General features: G+C 40.2%; 1 protein-coding gene across 7 annotated transcripts in view; it reads right to left on the bottom strand.

Moving 5' to 3' along the window:
- The window catches only part of psmc5 (proteasome 26S subunit, ATPase 5), a 123,062-nt gene that overhangs the window by 10,505 nt on the left and 94,704 nt on the right, over positions 1 to 17,853 (bottom strand). For all 7 annotated transcript variants that reach the window (XM_059638716.1, XM_059638717.1, XM_059638719.1 and 4 more), the window contains 6 exons: positions 16,498 to 16,582; positions 12,170 to 12,241; positions 11,429 to 11,498; positions 10,640 to 10,737; positions 6,054 to 6,110; positions 3,714 to 3,944 (listed from right to left, as the gene is read on the bottom strand). In XM_059638716.1, the coding sequence (XP_059494699.1) occupies positions 3,714 to 3,944; positions 6,054 to 6,110; positions 10,640 to 10,737; positions 11,429 to 11,498; positions 12,170 to 12,241; positions 16,498 to 16,582 (613 nt within the window). The remainder of the gene's footprint in view (positions 1 to 3,713; positions 3,945 to 6,053; positions 6,111 to 10,639; positions 10,738 to 11,428; positions 11,499 to 12,169; positions 12,242 to 16,497; positions 16,583 to 17,853) is intronic.

The following is a 17,853-nucleotide window of genomic DNA, read 5'->3' as shown; positions in this document are numbered from 1 at the left end:
CAGGAGTGACTGCCACGAGGGGTCACAGTTTTAAGGTGTTAGGAGGAAGGTATAGAGGAGATGTCAGAGGGAGGTTCTTTCCCCAGAGTTGTGGGCGCATGGAATAGTTTACCAGTGGTAGTCATGGAAGCGGAGTCATTAGTGACATTTAAGTGACTGCTGGACATGCACATGGACAGCAGTGAATTGAGGGGAATGTAGATTAGGTTATTTTATTTTTGGATTAGGATTATTCCACGGCACAACATCGTGGGCCGAAGGGCCTGTACTGTGCTGTACTTTTCTATGTTCTATGTTCCTCAAGTTAACGTCATATGGGGTTGGGATAATTTATTAACATGGTTAGAAGACTGGCTAACCTACAAAAAGCAGAGAGTCAGAATAAATGGGTCTTTTTCTGGTTGGCAAAACATAACTAGTGGGGTGCGGCGGCTGGTTCACTCACTGAGCTGGTTCATTAGTTCGCAGATGTTTCATTACCCTGCTGGGTAACATCAGTGCAGCCTCTGATGAAGTGCTGTTGTGTGTTCCCACCTGGAGTTTAAACTCTGGGGTCTGTCCGTTGGTCATTTTCAGTTTTTCTTCGCCATGGTGTATACGTAGGGTCTAATTCTACATGCTTATTGATGGCCTTCTTAGTGGAGTACCAAGCCTCTAGAAATTCCTGTGATTGTCTCTGTTTGGCCTGTCCTTGGATCCTGATGTTGTCCTAATCGAAGTAGTGGTTCTACTTGTCAGTGTGAAATGTCTACGAACTACCAAAACAGCATCCACAACCCAAGCTACAAATCTCTCAAGAACCTAAGGTTAACTAATAACTAATGGGGTGCTACAGGGTTTAGTCCCGAGGCACCAACTATTTACAATTTATATTTACTGACCTGGTTGCAGGCATAGAAGATATTATAGCCAAATTTACAAATGATGCAAAAATAGGTGAGGAAGTAAGTTGCAAGAGCAAGTAAGAAATTTACTAATGGATGTGGATAGGCTGGGTGAATGGGCCAAAATTTGTCAGATGAAATTTAATATGGATAAATGAGAGATTATCCATTTTGGTCAGAAGAATACTATCTAAATGGAGAGAAATTTTCAGAGTGCTTCAGTATGGAGGGATCTCAGTGTCCTTGGGCACGCATCACAGAAAACTAGTTTGTGGTTACAGCGAGTAACAAAGGCGGCAAGCAGAATTTTAGCATTTACTGCTAAAGGAATGGAATATAAAAGAGTAAGGAGATGTTGCTACAACTGTATATGGCATTAGTGAGACCCCACTTGGAGTAACGTATTCAGTTTTGGTCCCTTTACTTCACTAGATCAGTTCCAGGGGTGAGAGGTTAGCCTTATGAAGAGAATTGAGCAGTTTAACGCTACACTCTGGATTTAGGAGAATGAAAGGAGATCTAATTCTGATGTAGAAGATGCAAGGGGATTTGACAAAGTAGACATAGAACACTTGAGGCATCTTGTGGGGCAATCCAGAAATGAGAGATCATAGTTTTAAGAATAAAAGGTAACAGATTTAATGCTCAGATGAGGAGAAATTATTTCTCTTAAAGGGATGCATCAGTGGCATTCGCTATCCCAGGCTGGGGTGGAGGATGGGACATTGAGCAAGTTTGAGGAGGACATGGATGGGCTTTTATTTATTAACAGGTTGAAGGATAATGGAAAGGGAAGGTGGTGTCGAGGTCAACTATGACCATACTGAATGGTGGAGCAGGCTCAAGGGTCTAAGTAGCTTATTCCCACTCCTACTTATGCTATTTTATTTGGACATGCTGAGTGAGTGGACAACTGCATAGCAGATGTAGACAATGTGGATAAATATGAGGTTATCCAGGGTGGGTGCAACAACAGGAAGGCAGATATCTGAACAGCTATACAGTGAGAGAAAGGAATATGCAATGAGACTGGATATCCTTCTGCACCAGTTGTTGAAGCTAAGCAGGCAGGTCCAGCAGGTGGTAAATAGTACAATCGGTCTTCATAGCAAAATAAATTCAAATACAGCACCAGGGATAGCTTGCTGCAATTAGACTGGCCATCCACACTTGGAATATTATGCAGCGTTTTCATCCTATCTGAAGAAAAACGTTCTTACTACCGAGGGAGTGCAGTAAAGGTTTATCAGAGTGATTCCTGGGATGGAAGGACTTACCTCTGAGCAGAGGTTAGGATTATATTTGTTGGAGTGAAGACAAATGAGCGGGGGATCTCATAGAAATCTCTAAAATTCTAGAAGAGCAAGACAAGTTAAATCAGGATGGATGTTGCCGATGACCAGGAAGTCAGAAATACGGTCACAGTCTAAGGATTCAGGGTAAACTCCATTTAGGACTGAGATGAGAAGAAATATCGTCTCACAGAGTGGTGGCCTCATGGAATTCGCCTACAGGAAACTGTTGAAACCAAAACATTGTATGATTTCAAGGATATGGACCAAATGCAGGCAAATGGGACCAGTTTGTGAAAGCTGGGTGACATGGGCAGAGCCTGTTTCCATGCTGTTGACCTCCATGACTCTGAGTTGCCTGTATCACTTGTGGACAAAAGGGATCAAAGCAAGAACAGGCTATTGAGTTAGACGATTTACCATGATCGTGATGAATAGCAGAGCAGGCTTGAAGCGCTGAAAGGGCTACCCCTAATTTCTATATTTCTTTGAAAATCCATTAAAATATTGCTACTAGAAGATTTTGGAAAAGCAACATGAGTGTTCGTGACAACAAACTGACAGGTGTTTAGTAAAAATTGGTATTTTTTACTCTGAATAAAAAATTTTTTTAGAAATGTTACAAGTGAGCATTGTAAACTTTGCTGAAACCAATTTGGTTAATTTTGGGAAGTGAACAAGCACGCTCAGTTCCCATTATGTGCTAGTTTACTATTCATGGATCGAAGTACGTGTGAAGACAGCCTTAGACCCCACTCTTCACCTCCACCCCTCCCCCCCCCCCCCACAACCTGTCCACCCTGCTTTGGTAAATTATCCCAGTCCTTCACAGGACATAGGTACATCCTGTGAGGTTCAACTTCCCACTGTTTTAACGTTAAAAAATTCAACCTTTATTCTGAATATAGTCAAAAATTTCACCTGTAAGATAACAATATTTTAAATATTTACCACACAGTAAAGTGAATGCTCTCAATTAACTAAAACTATTTCTCACTAATTTAAACCTTTCCATGTCTTAATTGGAAGCAATATTCTGGGTTTATCCAATCAATACCATACACACATTAAATGAGGAACCAGTGACTCATCATCTTTTCTTGAAATCCGCCGTGATGTTTTTAATCAAAGCCAATGCCCAAGAAAGGATGCAACTAAACAACTGGTTCAAATTAGGTGGCAATTAAATCAAATAAATTTGTACTCAAGATTATAGATACTGGTCTGTCATCAAAATAGTCGAAAGGGTCAGCAAGCTTTTCCACTGTTGATGACAGGCTACTCTCCAGCCCCTTGGAAGCTAAAAAGGGACCTACTAACACATTGCATACTAAAATATTAATTTTGAACTTGAAAGTTTAGAACTGTCGACTATAAATATATGCACATAACGAAGCCAAGCACTTTATTATTTTTAAGCAGAAGCTCTATATTAAATCTTTACTGCACATGAAAGTATACTTAGCAGATTGTAGGTTAATTTCAAAAGAGTACAGGAAACAAAAAGGAGATGGCAAAAAACAAAAGACGGCCGTACCTTTGGCTGCGCAATGCCAAGAGCTTCAAACAGCTCAGGATGCTTCACAGGCAGTTCAATAACCTCCTTAATCTCTTTGATCTGTTTGTCCAAGCCACCAATCATTTCATAGGTAGAATCTGGAACTTTCTCAACCATCATTAGAGATACCAGAGGGTCCACTTTGTTGGGCAAGATTTTGTGTAGCGTGTAGCTATCATTTCTCAAAGCTACACGGCAGTTAGGAGTCACCTTTTAAAACATAAAAATACTGCAACAGTTAGAATAAAACAACTTGATCCTGGAAATAATACAAAGAATGTAAGGAACCAGCAAGTTTCCAAACTCAAAAAGATGAACACCCAACGGAAAATATCACACAGCAATTTGCTACTATTAAATAGCTGCAGAAAATTAGAGACACCTGGCTGCAAACATAAATCTCCCTCATACATACTCCATTACTCAAGGAAACAATACACACTTTTTAAAAAAAAAAATGCATTCATGGGAACAAACATCTCGGTTAGGGTCCAAACTTATTTGTCCTTGAGGTGATAGTGAGCCACCTTTCTGAAGCACTGCAAACCACGTGATATCTAGTGCTATGACAGCACATGTTTCAAAATCCTGTCCCAGTGACAGCGAAGGAAAACAAAGTCAGGGTGGTAACTGACACAGAGGAACATTTACATTGTAAAGGAGAAGCTGGATAGGCTGGGATTTTCTTTTCCCTGGAGCATACGAGGATGAGGGGTGACCTCAGAGATTTAGAAAATCATGAGGGCCATAGATAAGGCAAATAAGCCAAGATCCTTTCCACCAGTGTAGCAGAGTCCAAACCTAGGGGACAGCGGTTTAAAGGTGAGAGGGGAATGATTTAAAAAAGGGACCAGAGGGACAACATTTTCACACACTGGATGGTGTGTGTATATGTAGAGGTGCTGACAGAGGACGTAATAGAGGTGAATACAATTACAACATTTAAGAGACATTTGGACAAGAACATAGATAGGAAAAGTTTAAAAGGGATATGGGTCGAACACAGGCAAAAAGGGACTAATTCAGTTTAGGTAACCTGGTCGGCATGGACAAGTTGAGCCAAAGGGTCTCTTTCTTTGCTGTATGACGACGACTTACAGTTCTGGCAGTCTCAGGGATCTGACACCCTTGTCCTTCTAAGTGGTCAAATATTGGAAAATGTGGTTGAATGAAAATTGAAATTTGTGGTGAAATACAGGTGGAGGGTGTAGTCACTCAGATTAGGCTGCATAGAAGTTAGGTTGCACCCCAGAACATTTAATATTCACTTTAAAATATCAAAGTTAAAATGTCAATAAAGACATACAGCAGTTTTTTTTTTAGTAGCAAGCCAAGTTTAGGAAAGTAATAACAGTTCCTATCACATAATGAATGCCAGACTTTCAAAAACAAAATTTAAATCCTGTTTCTTTTTAAACAGCCATGCACACATCATCTTGATTGCAAGGAATTTGATACAAGACCAAAAATTTAATCAAACTCACAGCCAAATGGGCACAGAGATCTGGAGTATTCTCATCTTTGATGTGGCTCAACCCCAAAACTTGCGTGTCTCAATCACATTTATATTGAAAAATAGACTCTAAAGCATCTCCCAAATCCTGAAAATAATCAAGGAAACTCACAATTCAACATTAAATTCTTACAACTGCCCCAATGGAAAACCTGACCATATGGCTGCCTCCGAGCCTAAAGCAGCAATTTGAGACACACTGTTTTACATGTTCAAATTGGGAAAAAAAAATCCAATCAATAGTGTGGATTTGAAAAAGTACACCAGGATACAATACAAATGATCATCTTGAAATAAATTCTGACAGCAAGTAATTATCTAGTCAAGTATTACTGTTAGTTACAATTTTTGTTAGGATTCTACTGCATTGCAATGGAATTGTTAGCCGCATTTGAAGTAGACTAACTTTAAACTCATTTTAATTCAATGTTAAATTAAATGTGTATTAATATCCCCTTAAATCATTCCTTTCAGCATGCAATCTACTTCCTCCATGTCCTCATTTGCTTCAAATAAAGAAAAACAAATCTTGAGTCTCTAGCCTCTGAACCCTCTACAATGGAAGAAGGTAGCACACCAGAAGTAAAATTTAAATATGACTTTCTAGGGGTCACACAGAAGTAAAAATAACCTGTTTTAAAAAGGACCGCACATGCATCTTCAAGTACGTTGTGGTACTCATTAATCTCTACAGTCAATGCCTGCTAAATATGTTAGCATTAATTTTAAAAAAAAATCAATTCTAAGACTATTAATTTGACACAAGATATAAAATAGAATCTGCAGTTGCAACACCATATACTTACATCATTAATGTCAATGTTCTTGTCAACATCCACAACAAATTTTCCCTCTGGATGAACCTACAATAGAAAAGAAAAGCACAAGATTAAGGTTTGTATTTTTTAAACTCAAGAGAGTGAACAATCTTTTCATTTTAATGCAAAAATGATGTGCAATGATCAACTAACACTTATGTAAAACTTTAAAAAATAAACACCAAAGTCTTCTCATGAACTTCTCAGAGTTCTAGTCAAACAATGGCAGGGATCTGAATGATACAGCAATGCCTACTCATTTGCACACCAAACCAATTTCTTTCTACTTCCTAACTCATAGGATCCAAGATCCAAAGTTCCTCCTCCCAAACAGTCCTGTAGCTAGTTGCTGAGGTCTGAACCTCGAGTTGAGGACAAAGAATAATGCTCCCCGGTACAACCTCTGCAACACAGATTTGCTCAACTACTACCAAATACAATGGATAACTCCAAATTATTAATAGATACTGAACGATAAAATACATTTTATTATTAAAAAGGCACGAGCCAAAATTTGGCAAAGAATGTAAAATCAACACTTATGTAATCCATAGCAATTTCAGACAGAGTCCCAATAAGGAACAATGGAATATCATACCTGAACTGTGTGCCAAGAGAACTTAAGAAAAACACTTCAAAAGGGAGATACCCAATTTAAAAAAATACTGAATTATGATCTTGTGCAGATAGTATCCCAGGCAAAGGCCATCATTTGATGTGAAATGAGATGCTGTTCTGGCCTAAAGGGTATATTTGTGTTTTATACTTCCAAGAATAGGCAAGAAAACCCAAGCTGTTTAAAAGACATTTAGATAAGTACGTGAAAAAGTAGTGTTTGGAGGGCTATGGGTCAAATGCAAGCTGGTGGAACTAGTTCAGTTTTGGGATTATGGTCAGCATGGGCTGAAGGGTCTATTTCCATGCTGTATGTCTCTATGACACTGTGTTGGAGAGCTGGCGTGGGGGTTGATAGTGCGTCAGCCTGCAGTTCAGATTCCACTGTACTAAAGTTTACTATGAAAAACACAGCTGAGAATCACTCCTCTAGTACAGATTTAACTTGAATTTTTACAGGATGTAGCTGGTATAGTTGTTAAGGGGGAGCAAGTGGATGTGGTTTACCTGGGCTTGCTGAAGGCTGTCAATAAAGTTTCACATAAGAGATTAGAATGTAAAAATGCATGGGATTAAGTGAAGCGTGACATGGATAGAGACCTGTCTGGCAGGCAGTGAGGGAACTAAGTGTAATATGAGACAACAAGGTGTGGAGCTGGATGAACACAGCAGGCCAAGCAGCATCTTAGGAGCACAAAAGCTGATGTTTCGGGCCTAGACCCTTTATCTGAAAAACTGAGCTGTACAGAGGATGCGGGGATACTTCAGTGTGATTTAGACAGAGTGGGCAATGCATGGCAGATGATGTATAATGTGGATAAATGTGATATTATTCACTTTGATAGCAAAAGCAGGAAGGCAGACTATCTGAACCATGATAAATTGGGAAAGGGGCTGGTACAACTAGAATTTGGTCAAGGTGGGGAAGGAACAAAATCTTAAAAACCACACAAAAAAAATTTTAACTAGGCTACACAAAAGAACCACAGTAAGAATGTTCCCAATGACTGAGGAATCCAGAACCAGGGGACTCAGTTTAAGAAAACAGGGTAGGACATTTAGAACTGTGATGAGGAGAAATATCTTCATCCAGTGAGTCATCCATGGAACTCTCTGCACAGAAATTGTATGAGACCAAAACATTGAATGTTTTCAAGGAGATGAACAGAGTGCTCAGGGTTAAAGGGATCAAAAGGAATCAGAAGAAAGCAGAAACAGGTTTGAGTTGGATGATCAGCCATGATTGTTGTGAATGGCAGAGCAGGCTTGAAAGAGCTAAATAGCTCCTGATCTTATTTTCTGAGTGTAATTTCATTCAACCCGAACTGTGGTTTTCACTTCTAGTGCACCAAGCGGAGCTCAAATCTCACACTGAAGCCCCCAACAATGCTACCACTTTGCATTTCACAGCAGTGCATCTTTTCCCTCCACTGCCATGCTATTCACTTCAACGTTACTTCCACATTTGAAATTCCAATGCTCTTCTTGACAGTCTCCTCAATTCCACAACAAACTATAACAGCATGTCCAAGACTCTGCCTCCTGCATCTGGAGTGCTGCTTTCTTTCACCCTCGCCCTGGTCAATGTTTCCATAGTCTCCATTCCCCTACACAGCAAATTCAAGAAACTGGTCTGCATTTCCCTCCACACTCAAGTTCCTCTGCCTTCTACAATCTCTTCAAGCCCTTTATGCCAGTCTATGCCTTTCAATTTTACAGACTTTGCTTATATCCACTCTAAGTTTTCACCATCGTCATCTTACCCCATTTTGGATTCTTGCTTACAGCCGTCTGGTTGGCAGTCACTTCAAATATCTCTACTAACAATTTACCTCTAACAATGATGGTTAGCTATCAGTCTTCTTTTGATGCGTAACAGCCTGTTTCAACTCCATCTCCTTCTGAGCACATTTATATTAAAAGATACTATGGAAATGCAAGTTAACTCAAAATAATAATGTTACAAATAAAAACCAGTTGCCTTACACTGCATAAGGCCATATGTTACAACTCTAGGCTGTGCCACTTACAGCTGGGATGCTATTTAAAACCAATTATTAATACAAACATCAATCGTTAATAATTCCAATTTAAACACATTCCCTACATGCTGAAAGCAGAAACCAAAAAGAGAGGAACTTGGAAAATTATAGATATTACATTATTTGAGGCAAACTGAGGAAGAGTTATTAATCAGAAAAAATACAAAATTCCCACAATGAACTCCTACCTTATTTCCATTATTGGAGAGCTTAAATATTTGATTAAGCAACTCATCCTGTAATCCACTACCATAACCGACCATTCAGGCATTTAGGATTTAGTATGGAATCTCATCTTCTGCAGCAGTGCCAAGAACACTATGTTTCACTAACTAGCACACTTCGGCCTCACCACAGCGTTTGAAGAAAATACATGAGTACAGGAAATTGATCTACCTAAACAGTTACACGACGAAGTCTGTTCTCTCAGACACTGCTGCAGAAACAGTAGTCAGTGTGATCACAAGAATGGGACACAGACGTCAATCTATTACAATGGGCGGCACAGTGGCTCAGTGGTTAACACTGTTGCCTCACAGCACCAGGGACACGGGTTCGAATCCAGCCTCTGGTAACTGTCTCTGCGGAGTTAGCACATTTTCCCCGTGTCTGTGTCCGGGTGCTCCAGTTTCCTCCCACAGTCCAGAGATGTGCAGGCTAGGTGGATCGGCCATGGTAAATTGCCCATAGTGTTCAGCCCATCGTGTTCAGGGGTGTGTGGTTTATAGGGGGATGGGTCTGGGTGGGATGCTCCAAGGGGCGGTGTGGACTTGTTGGGCCAAGGGGCCTGTTTCCACACTGTGGGGAATCTAGTCTATTCTAAATGGACAGAAGATCAACAAAATCCTGCAAGGAAAGCTGTTCTACAGCAGTCGTTTGTGAAATTTGATGCCTGTCATTTCTACGTCAAAGGCCACCTTTAGCCACCGCTGCACAGCTGAGATTTTGAGGTCTATCCAGAATTATACTCATTTTAATTCTTGAGGGTCACTAACACCAAAATAGGACATTACTTCCAAATGATCTTGCACAGATTCACTAAAATTCTAAAACGTTTGGGTATTAAAAGTACAAGGAAAGATATTCAAACAAAACAGATACAAATTTCACACGCTGAGGCAAGAAATTGCAATTTATCTGTTAAATACCATTTGCTTTTATTTAATTTCCCTTTTTTAAAAAAAGAGGTATGAACTGAATGTGGAATAAAGATAAAGTGTGTCTCACACCTTCATTTCCCTCTGTTGAATACATTTTTATTTGTACTTTAAACAAAACAGCAACAATATTTGTGCTTCACTGTACTGTTCTTTTCACTCACATAATAAATTTGCAGTTTGTAAGAAAAATTTATAAAAAATTTATCCAAATGCAACTTTGAAATTTGTCCTTTAGACTTCTTCAATGCTTCTAACTAATTGGAGCTGACAGTATTGCTTCCAAGTTAGATGTGACTTTCAAACTCTACAAACTACATTGAACTCAAGAGTCATAGCTTGAACGAACATATTAAATCAATGTTCAAAGTTTGAGATGTGGCCGAGATCTTGAACTAGTAACTTTAATGAAAGCATTAAGACAAAGAACAACGCAATGCATAAAATTAAAATGAATGTGCAATAGTTATGTTTCAATTTTTAGTTTAAAACCTTACTTTGAACTGTCAAAATGCTAGGCTAATAGGTATTAGGAATTTGTCATTCAGAGCCCCCTTATAATCAAACACAATTATTGAAATCAGTTTCAGAAACAGAATGCACAGATGCTACAAATTTTATTCCACTTTTGAAAAATATGCCTCCGTAGTCTTCAAATTATCAGGTCTTTGCCTATCGGCCTAGGTTCTCTATTAATTATTGCACAGATATGCAATACATCTGTTATGATAGACACATGCAAAAGACATTGCAAAATTACCTTGACAAGCACCTTCTTCTTGTCCATTGCTCTCACCACCTCTCCTACATAAGATCCCTGCTCCTGTAACAGCTGTAGTTCTTCCCGTAGCATGCGTACTGTAAGAAACATTTATAATTAAATTCATACAAGTCTATATATGGTCAGGTCTTAGAATGGTACCATCTCACAGACCACCCAAAAATACTTTGCACAAAAGTATATCAAATAAATCTCAAATTCAAACCATAAAAAAAGGGACATGGTTATCCCTCAATTTCTCAGCCTGACAACAAAATGGAGTTGAATAATTGTAGAACAGATAACAGATTCTACTGTTGATTATCCACTTCAGAATTAGTGCATTCCAGCTAAAATAGAAATTACTGAACCAAAACTAAATCCAAGATAAAGACTAAAATTAACCAATTGTACCAATTCTCCTAGCCCCACACACATACTCCTTTGGTCCATCAGGACTACCTGCATTGGAGAAGGAAACAGGTGAGTGGATGAAGTTGGGCGTGAAAATTCATTTAACAGAAGTCTTTAAATGAGTTACACCATATGGCTTTTATCTGCACTTCATTGTCGTTTACCAAAACAAGATGTTGCAAATTTATACTGTCATAATGGCTACGGGAAGCACTGTTAATGGCAAATAGTGAACAGACTTTTATCATCTGAAAATTAAGTTTCCAATTCTTTTACAGTAGTGAAACGTTCTAGTTTCGGTATCACAGAAATGCATCACAAACCCAATTCGAATGGGATATATAGTAACACCTCATCCATAGTCTCTTTATTTACCTTTGGCATTGAGTTCATTTCTTTGAGCCTGCAGACGCCGGAGGTTCTGACTCTTATCATTAACAATAAGCTTTGAAAAAGAGAGAGAAAAAAGCCAATGGCATTAAAGCACAGTATTATTCATTTGGGATGGTATCAGTTCATATAAAATGTATATGATAAACAAACAAATACAAAAATGAGAATTATAGGGGAGTACTTGGGTGTCATTAAAAAAAATCTATTGATTTAAAGAACATTATTTTGCATTAAAGAAATGTTTTAATCATTACAGATATCACGAAAAGGAAGAGTGCTTAAAGAATCAAAAAATATTTGATCAAATCTTGGTATAAATAACTGCATACTGCAGCACTGACCTTCCAATGACTGTACAAAAATAATTCAGGCAATTGGTAAATTTGAGCTGTGTCATAATTTAATTTGGCAACTGAGCTTGGACTTCCATGATTGAAACTGCGTGACTAGATGGGCAAAGTTCTTTTGATAGACTGATGCAGGATATTTTGATGGGTTTTGCCACCACAGCCCCAATCCCAGAGTTAGGAATATCCCCCTTATAAAAATATAAATGGCAAAGGATCTGACGAAATTCTTGTAAAATTAACATTTTCACTTCAATTATTTCAAGCAAAAAGTTGATTTGCTATTTTCATGGCTTCTAGGTTTTAATGAGTGATTTATTTTGGGTTCCTTCCCCCATTAAATTCCCAGGAGTTTGTTTCTACCATGGTAAATCACCTGGAGTTCTTCAATCTTTGACAGATAATACTGGCGGAGGCCTGTCCCTCCCTTTCCTTCTTCCATGTCCATCTGAAATCAAAAACAGAATGAGTAAAAGTGTCTATGACTTAAACGATGCAGCAGACAGGAAGGTTTTGTAAGTTACTGATTGTGGCACTTGTAGCAGCATGACAAGAAATGAATGCCCACATCTGTGCAGTAAAACTTAGAGAAGTTACATGCTTATATCTGCAAACTAAACTGAAACAAACAAAAACAACCTCACAGGACAATAGGGGTAACAAAGTACAGAGCTGGATGAACACAGCAGGCCAGTAGGATCTTAGAAGCACAACAGCTGACGTTTCGGGCCTAGGCCCTTCATCAGAAAAAGGGGAGGGGAAAGAGGGTTCTGAAATATATAGGGAGAAAGCAGGAGGCGGATTGAAGATGGATAGAGGAGAAGATAGGTGGAGAGGAGACAGACAAGTTAAAAAGGCAGGGATGGAGCCAGTAGAGGTGAGTGTAGGTGGATTGGTGGGGAGGGGATAGGTCAGTCTGGGGAGGACGGACAGGTCAAGGGAGCGGGATGAGGTTAGGAGGACGGAAATGGGGGTGCAGCTTGAGGTGGGAGGAAGAACAGGTTAGGGATTGCGGGAACGAGCTGGGCTGGTTTTGGGATGCAGTAGGGGGAGGGGAGAAGTGAAGAGATTTTGAAACTTGTGAAGTCCAAATTGATACCATTGGGCTGGAGAATTCCCAAGCGAAATATGAGTTGCTGTTCCTGCAGCTTTCGGGTGGCATCATTGTTGCACTGCAGGAGGCCCAGGATGAGCATGTCGTCTAAGGAATGGGAGGGGGAGTTGAAATGGTGTGCAACTGGGAGGTGCAGTTGTTTGTTGCAAACCAAGCATAGGTGTTCTGCAAAGCAGTCCCCAAGCCACCACTTGGTTTCCCCGATGTAGAGACAGCCACATCTGGAACAACGGATGCAGTATACCACATTATCAGATGTGCAGGTGAATATCTGCTTGATGTAGAACGTCTTCTTGGGGCCTGGGATGGGGGTGATGGAGGTGGTATGGGGGCAGATGTCCCCGTTTTTCAAGGACCGCAACATCCCACCCCACCAGAGTGGTTGAGAACGCCCTCGACCGTGTCTCCCGCATTTTCCACAACTCAACCCTCACACTCCGTCCCCGCTATAACCACCAAAAGAGAATCCCCCTCGTCCTCAGGTACCACTGCACTAACTTCCCGATCCAACTCAGCATCCTCCGACATTTCCGCCACCTGCAATCCAACCCCCACCAAAGACATTTTTCCCTCCCCATCCTTATCTGCTTTCCAGAGGGACCATTCTCTCCGTGACTGCCTTCCAATCCCACCACACAGGCACTTTCCCTTGCAACCGCAGGAAGTGGTACACCTGCCACGATACCTCCTCCCTCACCCCCATCCCAGGCCCCAAGATGACTTTCCATCAAGCAGATGTTCACCTGCACATCTGCCAATGTGGTATACTGCATCTGCTGTAACCATTTTGGCCTCCTCTACATTTAAGTAACCAAGCGGAGGAGCCCTTTGCAGGTTCGCAACAAACAACTGCACCTCCCAGTCACGATCCATTTCAACTCCCCCTCCCATTCCCTAGATGACATGCCCATCCTGGGCCTCCTGTAGTGCAACAACGATGCCACCCGAAGGTTACAGTAACAGCAACTCATATTCTGCTTGGGAGCCCTGCAGCCCAATGGGATCAAGGTGGATTTCACAAGCTTCAAAATCTCCCCTCCCCTTACTGCATCCCAAAACCAGCCAGCTCATCACCGCCTCCCTAATCTGTTCTTCCTCTCACCTATCCCCTCTTCCCACCTCAAGCTGCAACCCCATTTCCTTCCTACTGACCTCATCCCACCCGCTTGACCTATCCATCCTTCCCGGACTGACCTATCCCCTTCCCACCTACACTCACCTTTACTTGCTCCATCCTCGCCTCTTTGACCTGTCTGTCTCCTCTCCATGTATCTTCTCCTCTATCCATCTTCTATCTGCCTCCCCCTCTCTCCCTATTTATTTCAGGACCTTCTCCCCCTCCCCCTTTTCTGATGAAGGGTCTGGGCCCGAAATGTCAGCTTTTGTGCTCCTATCATGCTGGTTGGACTGCTGCGTTCATCCAGCTCTAGAATTTGTTATCTCGGATTCTCCAGCATCTGCAGTTCCCATTATCTCTCACAGGACAATACTTATGTTTAACAGCTTCTTCATCTTGATAAGGTTCCACATGGTAGGCTATTAGAGTAAATGCGGAGGCAAGGGATTGAAGGAGATTTAGCAGTTTGGATTAGAAACTGGCTTTCTGTAAGAAGGCAACGAGTGGTAGTTGATGGAAAATATTCAGCCTGGAGTCAGGTTACTAGCGGTGTGCCTCAAAGATCTGTTTTGGGACCACTGCTGTTTGTCATTTTTATAAATGACATGGACACAGTCATAGCTGGATGGGTTAGTAAGTTTGCAGATGACACAAAAATCGGTGGAGTGGTGGACTGTGGAAGAATGTTGCAGGTTGCAGGGAGACTCAGATAAACTGCAGAATTGGGCTGAAAGGTGGCAAATGGAGTTCAATGCAGATAAATGTGAGGTGATTCACTTTGGGAAGAATAATAGGAAGGCAGAATACTGGGTCAATAAAAAGATTCTTGGTAGTGTGGATGTGCAGAGGAAACTTGGTGTCCATGTACATAGATCCCCGAAAGTTGCCACCCAGGTTGATTGTGCTGTTAAGAAGGCTTATGGTGTGTTAGGTTTTATAGGTAGAGGGATTGAGTTCCGGAGCCATGATGTCATTCTGCAATTGTACAAATCGCTTGTGCGGCCTCACTTGGAATATTGCGTGCAGTTCTGGTTGCCCCATTACAAGAAAGATGTGGAAGCATTTGAAAAGGTGCAGAGGAGATTTACCAGGTTGTTGCCTGATCTGGAGTGAAGGTCTTATGAGAAAAGGCTGAGGGACTTGGGTCTGTTCTCATTGGAGAGAAGAAGGCTAAGAGGGGATTTAATGGAGTCATATAAGATGATCAGAGGATTAGGTAGGATGGACAGTGAGAGTCTTTTTCCTAGGATGATGACGTCGGCTTGTATGAGGGGGCATAGCTGCAAATTGAGGGGTGATAGATTTAAGACAGATGTCAGAGGCAGGTTCTTTACTCAGAAAGTGGTAAGGGTGTGGAGTGCCCTGCCTGCCAATGTAGTTAACTCAGCCACATTAGGGGCATTTAAACAGTCCTTGGATAAGCAAATGGAGGATGATGGGATAGTGTAGGGGGATGGGCTTAGATTAGTTCACCGTTGGCACAACATCGAGGGCCGAAGGGCCTGTTTTGTGCTGTATTGTTCTATGTTCTATGTTCATCAAAACATCTCAAAAGTAATTTTTCACAGGTTTTTTTGAAAAGCAATGACTTGTTGGACGAAACTGCAAATTAACCACCAGGAACAAATGGTACAGATAACCAATATTGTTAAGCACCCTAACTTTGAATCCCAATTTGAAACTGTATCAGACTCCAAATAGTTCAAAACTAGAGACAGCATAGTCTGATGCTGCATTTTAACTACACATGAGCAATATTTATAAGGAAGAAATTATATACATGCAGCATCTCAACTAGAAACAAAACCTTAAACTTTCTGTCCACAGTCAATTGCAATACAGTATGCATAGCTGGAGATGCTGAAAATCTAACAACAAAATCATGACATTGCTTACTTAATGCTTTACACATTAAAGCATAAGATTGAATTTGAAGGGCCATAAATTGTAAATTTTACCTTAATTGCTAGATGGTTTGCTGACTTTGTACACTGCCCAAGGGGAAACATTGTTAACTATCTGTTCAGGAAAACAGGTAGGGCTGGATGCAAGGTTGGTTTCATTCCTGACTGAAGTCAACAATATTGGATAAAACAAAAATGAGCATTGCACTCAATCACATGGGTCTCCCTTTCAACAAGTTGGTAAAATTTTCCCTCAAACTGTCACCCTCAAATTTTGGGTTAATATTACACAACATACCTAAAGCAAAATTGAGCTAAATAATTAACTGCAGCATATTCATATTCAAGGTAGGGAAGAATGTTTCCGTCATTCACTCAAAAGCATTTTATAAAATTCTGGGAATGTGCGGGGTGGGTCAAACAAAGGCACCTTGTAAATATAAACCAGTTCAGCTAAGATTGAAAATAACTCACCTAGAGTGCAAGAGGAGCCCTCCACGTTCACAAGATTCTGAACTTATAACCGTCACGAGATCAATGAAACAAACATTTTCAACATCCAAACTTACCCTCATGATGCTTGAAATTGATTCTTCCTGTTCATATAACAATTTTGTGCGTACTTGCAGATCCGTCAAGCCAGCGAAACAATACCTGCAGATTGTAATGCAAAAAAAAATGGCAAGCTGTCATTTTGTTTAACCTTAAAAAGTGCAAGAACCTAAACCGATGGTCAATTTTAATTTCAGAACAGAATCTTGTACAGGAGCAATGCACTAATGTTTGCGACTTACAAAATAGAGAATGCAAGACAAAAACAAATCTTAAATGATTTTGCAAGTCAAAAGAAGAATGGGGATTTTTAAATTTCTCTTCTACCCCAAAGATGGATGCAGCATCACCAAATTAAACACCAGAAACAACTTCAACCTTGATACATGGGTGCTTTTTCACACCTAACAACTGTCATTTTGTCATGGTCAAAAAGTAAAGCCAAATTTTTCCAAATTCAATGACATTCTGAAATCCTGTTTAGATCACTGCAGAATACTCTTAAAGGCTGTAGTTGGAACCTTGCAACCCACCAATTTGGAACATGGAAAATGGAATAACAAAGACATGGGCCACTACAGTCTATCCAACAGCAGAGTTGCCAATGTTGATAATTTCACTACTAATAAATAAAAATATTTCTTCAGATTGACTTGAATTTGCTTCATAACTATCCAAACATTCAATGACGAGAAAGATGAGCAACTATCTTGAATAACCCAGATATTGCACTGGATTACCTAAAGTATTTTTAAACCAGAAATTAAGGAGCAAATTATTGCACAGCCCTGATGAAGAGTATCTAGACTTGAAATGTTAGCTTGCTCTCTCAATGGATGCTGTCTAACCCACTGTGATTTCCAGCATTTTTTGTTTTCAGCCAATTGAGAAATCCTAACGCAACATTTTCTTCAATTAATTTCCAAAAAAATTCAGTAAATAATCACAACACATATACTATAACCAGTTTCTGCAGATTAATAAATTACAGATTCAATTTTTCAGCTGTTGAATTAGGCTATTTCAATTGGGGTGTAATTGACTGCTACACATTTGAACTAAAAAGGGAGACCAAGTTACAACTCTTGCTGCGAAGTAAAAATGTGGCAACACTGATGACAAGGCTGGCATTGGTTATAATGGTCCAAAGTTAAAACACAGTCTCCCGAGATTGTCAACTCATGCTCACTTATGAAACAAAAAAACTGGTCTTTTGTCCAAAGCACAGGCTGGATTCTAACACATCACACGACAATCTGGGACGAGCGAACATCTTTCGAAAATAAAATATGCAAAATAAAACCACATACAATTCATTAATGTTTCAACGTGGCGTATTAGTTGAGCATATTACTGCTTCCAATACCCTGACT

The sequence above is a fragment of the Stegostoma tigrinum genome, chromosome 31 (assembly GCF_030684315.1).
Source record: "Stegostoma tigrinum isolate sSteTig4 chromosome 31, sSteTig4.hap1, whole genome shotgun sequence".
NCBI lineage: Eukaryota > Metazoa > Chordata > Chondrichthyes > Orectolobiformes > Stegostomatidae > Stegostoma > Stegostoma tigrinum.
The sequence above is the reverse complement of the archived record's forward strand: the minus strand, read 5'-3'. Positions and strand labels throughout refer to the sequence as shown.